Raw genomic sequence first — 10916 nt, forward strand, 5'->3', positions numbered from 1 at the left:
TTTATCTCAGAACTTCTGTGTTAGCAGAGTTATTTACAGACGCCCTCTGACATTATCACATGGTACCGGAGGTCCCAGATGTGTGAGTCAATGACGTGGGATCAGAAAAGAACAAGAACTTGAGAAAGAAGAGGTTCGATATCGAGGTGGATCTGAAGCGTCCCCCCCCCCCCACACACACACACACAGTTTCCCAGCATCACCTCTAGGTGTCGCCAAAGGTCCAACGTGTGTAGATACGCGCGTATGCATGAAGTCTGGTGACGCACCGCACATTTCCACGTCATTTCCACGTCATTTCACTCTTGATACATCTGAATTTTGCCATGAAAAAGACAAAAGACAAAAACAAAAAAACGCACGCAACATTTTTGAGCGCGCGCACCCTTTGTACATGAGGCCCCAGAACTGGTTTTGAAGCAGGACGGAAACATGCTGGTTCAACGAGGAGGACGCCTCTAGTGAACAATACTGGAACTGCAGGATCTTAAGTGAGTTGTAGCTGGTATAGCTAGTGAGTTAGCATCTAACGAGGAGGTGTCACTGAAGACATACATACAGAAGTAATTAATAATAATATTATTATCATGATGATTTACGAGGTATCCAGGTCATCTTGAACTGGACTTCTATAAAGTTTCTTTATTTTTACTTATTTTACACATAATATATATTATATATTTGTTATAAACATTTTTATATTTAATGATGGCGCCCTCTGCTGGTCAGCTGCCGCTGCTGTGATTTTTTTCTTCTTGTAACAGATTTCTTAATTAAATATTTTATTTCTAATTCAGTCATCTGGTCCCGGTCGGGTCTTTAATCGGAGTACTTTAATCAAATGCGCCATCTGAACGGGTAAGGTGCGCTTCGTGATCCGGTTCCGCTCCGGTTCCTCTCCGGTTGACCTGTGATGGCAACAGAGATCGGTTCCTCCTCCCGGATCTGTTCCTCCTCCCTCTCCGCTCTCTGATCGCCCTCATTCAGCCTGACTCGGTGGTTCGGCCTGTGTTCGGCTCTGAGTCGGACTCCCGGTGTCGGTCCGGTTCTGGCTAGTTTGTTCTGGTTCTGGATGTTTGTTCCGGAACTTTTCCCACTCGGAGCCTCGTTAGCAGCTAGCCTTAGCTGTTAGCTGCGGAGCCTCGTTAGCTGTTAGCTGCGGAGCCTCGTTAGCAGCTAACGGCGGAGCCTCGTTAGATGCTAGCTGTGGCTAAAGAGTCTTCGGTGCGAACTTTGGACCCAGATTTTCTGTTTCACACCGAACCGTCCCGCTGCTGCCCCGGCCCGAACTCTGAGTCCAGCTCCGGTTCGGGTCCGTTTGCAGACAGGGAAGTTAACAGGCTAACAGTTAGCCTAAGATAGCAGCTAGCGATTAGCCGGAACTGCTAACTCCGTCCTCCCGATGCCGGCGATGCTGGAGAGGAACCCGGAGGCTCCGGGGAAGAGGAGAGGGCGGGCTCCGACAGGCAGCGGACCCGGAGCCACAGCGAACCCCGGCGGGAAGAACCTGTCCGGTAATGGAACTAGCACCAACAGCTGTTGGGAGGAAGGAAGTTCAGGGTCCAGCAGCGACGAGGAGCATGGTGGGTAGTCTCGGTCTCAGCAGCACAGCCGTGGACCGCCTGAAACCAGAGTTCTGGATTCGGTTCTGAAGTGTGTCTGTGTGCAGGTGGAGGAGGGATGCGGGTCGGACCGCAGTACCAGGCCGTGGTTCCGGACTTTGACCCAGGTAAGACTAAAACGGGGCTCGGTAGCCTAGGGCCGGTGATAGCCTCGAACAGCACAAGCCCTAAAGTTCCTGCTACTGGTTCCTGGTCCACCTGAGCCTCTGATTTCGGTTCTGGTCGTGTTCATGACGTGTCTAGGGTATTTGGGTTGTGGAACTGGTTCTGGTTCTGATCCACATGTTACAGTCTGTACACTGATCATGGGGTGGCCAGAACATTAGGAACCCCTTAAAGTCCAGCATCACAGTGCACTGAGACGTTAAGTTCCCTGGGTCCAGACCTGCAGTCCTGTGATGGCGGACATGTTGGATCAGGTGACCTGAACCTCCTAAAACCTGACTCCTACCCCCCTGGCCACTTCATTAGGTACACTAGTGTGAACACATTCAGCTTTAGTTTCTAAAAACTGAAGAAGTTGGTTCATCTGAGTCTGTATTTAAGCTGTTACGTTGTTGTCGGTGGCTAAATAACAGAAACACTTTAGGGTTTAGTTGAATTATTTTAACAGAACTAGCGTTTAAAAAGTCATCTGGACTAGTAGAGTCCAGAGGAGACGTCCCGGTCCATGTCCTCTGTCCTCTGTCCTCTGTCCTCATGAACAGGTTTGTGTTGGTTCCCTAATGTAATGATCCATTCACTTCTCTGTTCTTTGACTTTCAGGAGCCTTTAAAATATGTCTCTGACTGCTTTTCAAATCTGTTGGTTCAGTCAATCACAGGTTTTTATTTACTTTTTTAGATACTATTAAATAGTTTGGCTTGATTGATTAATTGCTCATCTCTGTTTCCAGATGTGGCCCAGGCGGCTCAGCTCAGAGACAATCTGGGGATGTTGGTTTGGATCCCGAGCAGCTGCCTGAACCAGACTCAGTGTAAGAACTGGTAGCTGTTAGCCATTAGCTGAAAGCTGCTAATTGTTAACTGTTAGCTGTTAGTCATTAGCTGTTAGTCGTTAGCTGATAGCTGTTAGCTGTTAGATGATAGCTGTTAGTCGTTAGCTGTTAGCTGTTAGCTGATAGCTGTTGGTTGTTAGATGTTAGCTGATAGCTGTTAGTCGTTAGCTGATAGTTGTTAGTTGTTAGCTGGTAGCTGTAAGTCGTTAGCTGTTAGTCGTTAGCTGTTAGCTGATAGCTGTTAGATGTTAGCTGATAGCTGTTAGTCGTTAGCTGGTAGCTGTTAGTTGTTAGATGATAGCTGTTAGTCGTTAGCTGATAGCTGTTAGTTGTTAGATGTTAGCTGATAGCTGTTAGTCGTTAGCTGGTAGTTGTTAGTTGTTAGCTGGTAGTCGTTAGCTGGTAACTGTGGGCTGTTAGCTGGTAGCTGTTAGTCGTTAGCTGGTAGCTGTTAGTCGTTAGCTGATAGTTGTTAGCTGGTAGCTGTTAGCTGATAGCTGTTAGTCGTTAGCTGATAGTTGTTAGTTGTTAGATGATAGCTGTTAGTTGTTAGATGTTAGCTGATAGCTGGTAGCTGTTAGACGTTAGCTGATAGCTGTTAGTCGTTAGCTGTTAGTCGTTAGCTGATAGTTGTTAGATGTTAGCTGTTAGTTGTTAGCTGATAGCTGTTAGTCGTTAGCTGTTAGCTGTTAGTCGTTAGCTGTTAGTCGTTAGCTGATAGTTGTTAGTTGTTAGCTGGTAGCTGTTAGTTGTTAGCTGATAGCCATTAGTCGTTAGCTGATAGCTGTTATACGTTAGCTGGTAGCTGTTAGCTGATAGCCATTAGCTGTTAGCTCTGACTAACTTGACTTCTCTGTTTTAGTGGATGAGTACATCGCTATCGCCAAAGAGAAACACGGCTACAACATGGAGCAGGTAAATGTCCACAACTGGACAACACCTGTCTCTCTACCTGTTTCTCTTCCTGTTCCTACCTGTCTGTCTCCCTGCCTCTACCTGTCCCTACCTGTCTGTCTTCCTGCCCCTACCTGTCCCTACCTGTCTGTCTCCCTGTCCCTATTTGTCCCTATCTGCCCCTACCTGTCCCTACCTGTCTGTCTCCCTGTCCCTACCTGTCCCTACCTGTCTGTCTCCTTGCCCCTACCTGTCCCTACCTGTCTGTCTCCCTGTCCCTATTTGTCCCTATCTGCCCCTACCTGTCTGTCTCCCTGTCTGTCTCCCTGTCCCTACCTGTCTGTCTCCCTGTCCCTACCTGTCTGTCTCCCTGTCCCTATTTGTCCCTACCTGTCTGTCTCCCTGCCTCTACCTGTCCCTACCTGTTTCTCTTCCTGTTTCTCTTCCTGTCCCTACCTGTCTGTCTCCCTGTCCCTATTTGTCCCTATCTGCCTCTACCTGTCCCTATTTGTCCCTATCTGCCCCTACCTGTCCCTACCTGTCTGTCTCCCTGTCCCTACCTGTCCCTACCTGTCTGTCTCCCTGCCCCTACCTGTCTGTCTCCCTGTCCCTATTTGTCCCTATCTGCCTCTACCTGTCCCTACCTGTTCCTACCTGTCTGTCTCCCTGACCCTACCTGTCCCTACCTGTCTGTCTCCCTGCCCCTACCTGTCCCTACCTGTCTGTCTCCCTGTCCCTACCTGTTCCTACCTGTCTGTCTCCCTGCCCCTACCTGTCCCTACCTGTCTGTCTCCCTGTCCCTACCTGTCTGTCTCCTTGCCCCTACCTGTCCCTACCTGTCTGTCTCCCTGTCCCTACCTGTCTGTCTCCTTGCCCCTACCTGTCCCTACCTGTCTGTCTCCCTGTCCCTACCTGTCCCTACCTGTCTGTCTCCCTGCCTCTATCTGTCCCTGTCTGCCCCTACCTGTCCCTACCTGTCTGTCTCCCTGTCCCTACCTGTCTGTCTCCCTGCCTCTATCTGTCCCTACCTGTCCATACCTGTCTGTCTCCCTGTCCCTACCTGTCCCTACCTGTCTGTCTCCCTGTCTCCAGGCGCTGGGGATGCTCTTCTGGCACAAACACAACATAGAGAAGTCTCTGGCCGACCTCCCGAACTTCACCCCGTTTCCTGATGAGTGGACGGTGGAGGACAGAGTTCTGTTCGAACAAGCGTTCAGCTTCCACGGGAAGAGCTTCCACCGCATCCAGCAGATGGTACCAGTAGACCACGTTTAACAGGGGCCCAGTAGACCACGTTTAACAGGGGCCCCAGTAGACCACGTTTAACAGGGGCCCCAGTAGACCACGTTTAACAGGGGCCCCCGTAGACCACGTTTAACAGGGGCCCCCGTAGACCACGTTTAACAGGGGCCCCACTAGACCACGTTTAACAGGGGCCCCACTAGACCACGTTTAACAGGGGCCCAGTAGACCCAGTAGACCACGTTTAACAGGGGCCCCCGTAGACCACGTTTAACAGGGGCCCCCGTAGACCATGTTTAACAGGGGCAGCAGTAGACCACGTTTAACAGGGGCCCCCGTAGACCACGTTTAACAGGGGCCCCAGTAGACCACGTTTAACAGGGGCCCCAGTAGACCACGTTCAACAGGGGCAGCAGTAGACCACGTTTAACAGGGGCCCCAGTAGACCACGTTTAACAGGGGCCCAGTAGACCCAGTAGACCACGTTTAACAGGGGCCCCCGTAGACCATGTTTAACAGGGGCCCCACTAGACCACGTTTAACAGGGGCCCCCGTAGACCACGTTTAACAGGGGCCCCAGTAGACCACGTTTAACAGGGGCAGCAGTAGACCACGTTTAACAGGGGCCCCCGTAGACCACGTTTAACAGGGGCCCAGTAGACCCAGTAGACCATGTTTAACAGGGGCCCCAATAGACCACGTTTAACAGGGGCCCAGTAGACCCAGTAGACCACGTTTAACAGGGGCCCCCGTAGACCACGTTTAACAGGGGCCCCACTAGACCATGTTTAACAGGGGCCCAGTAGACCATGTTTAACAGGGGCCCAGTAGACCATGTTTAACAGGGGCCCCAGTAGACCCAGTAGACCACGTTTAACAGGGGCCCCCATAGACCACGTTTAACAGGGGCCCCACTAGACCATGTTTAACAGGGGCCCCAGTAGACCCAGTAGACCACGTTTAACAGGGGCCCCCGTAGACCACGTTTAACAGGGGCCCAGTAGACCACGTTTAACAGGGGCCCCACTAGACCCAGTAGACCACGTTTAACAGGGGCCCCCGTAGACCACGTTTAACAGGGGCCAGGTAGACCACGTTTAACAGGGGCCCCAGTAGACCACGTTTAACAGGGGCCCCAGTAGACCACGTTTAACAGGGCCCCAGTAGACCACGTTTAACAGGGGCCCCAGTAGACCACGTTTAACAGGGGCCCCCGTAGACCACGTTTAACAGGGGCCCCCGTAGACCACGTTTAACAGGGGCCCCACTAGACCACGTTTAACAGGGGCCCCACTAGACCACGTTTAACAGGGGCCCAGTAGACCCAGTAGACCACGTTTAACAGGGGCCCCCGTAGACCACGTTTAACAGGGGCCCCCGTAGACCATGTTTAACAGGGGCAGCAGTAGACCATGTTTAACAGGGGCCCCAGTAGACCACGTTCAACAGGGGCAGCAGTAGACCACGTTTAACAGGGGCCCCAGTAGACCACGTTTAACAGGGGCCCAGTAGACCCAGTAGACCACGTTTAACAGGGGCCCCCGTAGACCATGTTTAACAGGGGCCCCACTAGACCACGTTTAACAGGGGCCCCCGTAGACCACGTTTAACAGGGGCCCCAGTAGACCACGTTTAACAGGGGCAGCAGTAGACCACGTTTAACAGGGGCCCCCGTAGACCACGTTTAACAGGGGCCCCCGTAGACCACGTTTAACAGGGGCCCAGTAGACCCAGTAGACCATGTTTAACAGGGGCCCCAATAGACCACGTTTAACAGGGGCCCAGTAGACCCAGTAGACCACGTTTAACAGGGGCCCCCGTAGACCACGTTTAACAGGGGCCCCACTAGACCATGTTTAACAGGGGCCCAGTAGACCATGTTTAACAGGGGCCCAGTAGACCATGTTTAACAGGGGCCCCAGTAGACCCAGTAGACCACGTTTAACAGGGGCCCCCATAGACCACGTTTAACAGGGGCCCCACTAGACCATGTTTAACAGGGGCCCCAGTAGACCCAGTAGACCACGTTTAACAGGGGCCCCCGTAGACCACGTTTAACAGGGGCCCAGTAGACCACGTTTAACAGGGGCCCCACTAGACCCAGTAGACCACGTTTAACAGGGGCCCCCGTAGACCACGTTTAACAGGGGCCAGGTAGACCACGTTTAACAGGGGCCCCAGTAGACCACGTTTAACAGGGGCCCCAGTAGACCACGTTTAACAGGGCCCCAGTAGACCACGTTTAACAGGGGCAGCAGTAGACCATGTTTAACAGGGGCCCCAGTAGACCATGTTTAACAGGGGCCCCAGTAGACCATGTTTAACAGGGGCAGCAGTAGACCCAGTAGAACCGGTCTAACCTGTGGTTCTGGTTCCAGCTTCCTGATAAGTCCATGGCCAGTCTGGTTCGGTTTTATTACTCATGGAAGAAAAGTCGCAGTAAAACCAGTCTGATGGACAGACAGACCAGGAAACACAAGAGGGACAGAGACAACAGGTGAGCTCCACCTGTCTCTCTGTCTGTCTCTTTACCTTTCTCTCTCTACCTGTCTCTCTATCTGTCTACCTGTCTGTCTATCTGTCTCTCTACCTGTCTCTCTATCTGTCTGTCTACCTGTCTCTCTATCTGTCTGTCTACCTGTCTCTCTGTCTGTCTCTTTACCTGTCTCTCTACCTGTCTGTCTACCTGTCTCTCTCTACCTGTCTCTCTCTACCTGTCTCTCTATCTGTCTGTCTACCTGTCTCTTTACCTGTCTCTCTATCTGTCTCTCTACCTGTCTCTCTGTCTGTCTCTTTACCTGTCTCTCTATCTGTCTCTCTATCTGTCTACCTGTCTCTCTCTACCTGTCTCTCTACCTGTCTGTCTACCTGTCTCTCTGTCTGTCTCTCTACCTGTCTCTCTGTCTGTCTCTTTACCTGTCTGTCTACCCGTCTCTCTGCCTGTCTCTGCCTGTCTGTCTACCTGTCTCTCTACCTGTTTATCTACAGGTGTGAACCATAGTTAACTGTGATTGGTTGATTGTTTCAGTGATGATGAGGTTGAGGAGGGAAACGGGACTCCGCCCAGTGACCTCGAGTTTGACCCAAATAAGGACGACAAGAAGGAGGTAAACTGGTTACTGACTGTTTATGTTTACTGACTGGTTACTGACTGTTTGTCTATATTTACTAACTGGTTACTGACTGGTTACTGACTGTTTGTCTATATTTACTGACTGGTTACTGACTGTTTGATTATGTTTACTGACTGGTTACTGTCTGCAGGTGAGTCCTGGATCAGAGAGGTCAGAGGTCAAACCAGCTACAGGCCTGAAGGTAAGAACCTGAGCATCAGCTCACCTGTAGACAGGTAGTAGTAACCTGTCTGTCTGTCTGCTCACCTGTAGACAGGTAGTAGTAACCTGTCTGTCTGTCTGTCTGTCTGTCTGCTCACCTGTAGACAGGTAGTAGTAACCTGTCTGTCTGTCTGTCTGTCTGTCTGCTCACCTGTAGACAGGTAGTAGTAACCTGTCTGTCTGTCTGCTCACCTGTAGACAGGTAGTAGTAACCTGTCTGTCTGTCTGCTCACCTGTAGACAGGTAGTAGTAACCTGTCTGTCTGTCTGTCTGTCTGTCTGTCTGCTCACCTGTAGACAGGTAGTAGTAACATGTCTGTCTGTCTGCTCACCTGTAGACAGGTAGTAGTAACCTGTCTGTCTGTCTGTCTGTCTGCTCACCTGTAGACAGGTAGTAGTAACCTGTCTGTCTGCTCACCTGTAGACAGGTAGTAGTAACCTGTCTGTCTGCTCACCTGTAGACAGGTAGTAGTAACCTGTCTGTCTGTCTGCTCACCTGTAGACAGGTAGTAGTAACCTGTCTGTCTGTCTGTCTGTCTGCTCACCTGTAGACAGGTAGTAGTAACCTGTCTGTCTGTCTGCTCACCTGTAGACAGGTAGTAGTAACCTGTCTGTCTGTCTGCTCACCTGTAGACAGGTAGTAGTAACCTGTCTGTCTGTCTGTCTGCTCACCTGTAGACAGGTAGTAGTAACCTGTCTGTCTGTCTGCTCACCTATAGACAGGTAGTAGTAACCTGTCTGTCTGTCTGTCTGTCTGCTCACCTATAGACAGGTAGTAGTAACCTGTCTGTCTGTCTGTCTGCTCACCTGTAGACAGGTAGTAGTAACCTGTCTGTCTGCTCACCTGTAGACAGGTGGGAAGGCGTCTCAGCGGATGAAGAAGCGTCCTCCCAGAGGAATGTTTCTCAACCAGCAGGACGTAGTGTCTCTGTCGTCTTCGTCTGCTCAGGGACTCATCAGACACCTGGACGGTCAGCTGGTGTCCATCAAGAGACAGGTTTGTCTGCCTGTGTCTCTACCTGTCTGTCTATCAGTCTCTACCTGTCTGTCTCTCTACCTGTCCACCCACCTGTCGGTGTCTCTGTTTCAGATTCAGTCCATCAAACAGACCAACGGCACGCTGAAAGAGAAGCTGGCGTCAGGGGTGGACGAGTTCAGGCAACCTGAGGTAACCATGGCAACACGCCACTTCCTCCGAGACCAGGCGCTGATCGACAGGTGACGCTTGATGTTTCTCTTTCAGATGAATCAGAAGTTCAACAATCGTTGGACCACAGAGGAGCAACTGCTGGCAGTACAAGGTAACACCTGTACCTGATACACCTGCACACACCTGCACACACCTGCACACACCTGCACCCACCTGCACACACCTGCACACCTGTAAACGCTTGACACAGCCCAAGGTTAAACCTGGACGTTGTAAAAACACCTGCGAGTGTGTGATTGGTCGGTGAATCTTGTCCAATCCTTCGCAGCCATCAGGAAGTATGGGCGGGACTTCCAGGCCATCTCAGACGTCATCGGTAACAAGTCGGTGGTGCAGGTGAAGAACTTCTTGGTGAACTACAGACGCAGGTTTAACCTGGACGAAGTTCTCCAGGAGTGGGAGGCTGAACACGGGATGGAGGGGGGAGACGGGGGAGGAGAGGAGGACAAGCTGGAGGAGAAGATGGAGGTGTGTCCTGCTGAGGATGAGGAGGTCAAGCAGACAAAGGAGGTGAGGAGGAGGCGCCATGTTCTCCCACAATGCTCTGGTTCTGGGAGTCGTAGTTAATGTCTGATTGACGGCTCTCAGCTGATTGTCTCTGTTATTGTCCCCCAGGACTCGTCCTCTCCCGTGGACTCTGAGAAGCCTCTGGCGTCCTGAGACCCTCGGACTCCACCTCTCCATCTATGCCCCGCCCTCAACGCCAGGCTCCACCCTCTGGGTTTTATTATTAGTGTGTGTGACTTTATTTTATTTCCTGTTTCTCAGCTTATCTTCATCAGGTAGGGGGTTCATGTCATCACCTGCCATCACCATGCTCTCTGGACCAATCAGGAGTCAGACATGACCTGTCAGTCAAAAGGGGGAGGGGCCTGTTTCTTTCCATTTACTTTCTCTTTTTAATCTGAATTTGTTTTTGACTTGTTTTATGTTTTTGTCTGAGGGGTGGGGGTTGAACTGATGATGCGGCTCAGGTAGGGGCGTGGCCTGTCCTGAAGCCTCGTCCTGTTCTTTTTTAGGACCTTTTAGAGGAAAGACAATAAAGCCAAAGTTCACCAATAAAACGAGTCCTTTCAGTTTCTTCACTAACGTCATCAGAACATTTCCCCGGTAACAGGCGTCATCATTCAGTGTCTCACTTTTGGTTTCTTTTTTAACTATATTTCTTCTGGACTGAATCAGTGCTTCTGACAAGATAATGTCATCACAGATCAGAAACAAATGAGAATAAAAACAAATCCACATCAACAAGGATTCCTCCTCCGCTTCTTTGAAGATGACAAAGTATTTAATCTTTTCATGGAGTCTAGATCTGTTGTTGACGGTTGGTTTAAAACTGAAGGAAAGATTTAAAATGATGTATAGATGAGTTTGTTTAGTTTTATTACTTCATAAAAACGACTCAAAACACGCGAGTCATCGAGTTTAGTTGTTGGTCACAGCAGATTGTGTCTCTGATATGTAATATCGGCTCATTTTAGTCTAATATTTCTATGTTGTGTATTTCAGATTCTTCGTTCATTTTTTAAGAACAAAATCCAGAAGAAAGCAAAAACCTAAACCTGGGGAACATTTAGATGATGTTTGTTTCTTTGGAGACCGATCAGAACTAATTCC

At 50.3% G+C, this 10916-nt stretch overlaps 1 protein-coding gene across 1 annotated transcript; it reads left to right on the top strand.

Moving 5' to 3' along the window:
• Positions 1–304: 304 nt before the first annotated feature.
• rcor1 (REST corepressor 1) lies at positions 305–10363 on the top strand. Its single transcript, XM_047611145.1, has 13 exons — positions 305–1583; positions 1670–1729; positions 2518–2598; positions 3482–3534; positions 4606–4767; positions 7134–7252; positions 7784–7862; positions 8020–8070; positions 8940–9086; positions 9180–9257; positions 9333–9390; positions 9568–9809; positions 9915–10363. Exons 1-13 carry the CDS (start codon positions 1403–1405, stop codon positions 9957–9959), a joined length of 1356 nt encoding a protein of 451 aa, XP_047467101.1. The 5' UTR covers positions 305–1402; the 3' UTR covers positions 9960–10363.
• Positions 10364–10916: the final 553 nt, after the last annotated feature.

Source organism: Mugil cephalus, chromosome 17 (genome assembly GCF_022458985.1).
Source record: "Mugil cephalus isolate CIBA_MC_2020 chromosome 17, CIBA_Mcephalus_1.1, whole genome shotgun sequence".
Lineage (NCBI taxonomy): Eukaryota > Metazoa > Chordata > Actinopteri > Mugiliformes > Mugilidae > Mugil > Mugil cephalus.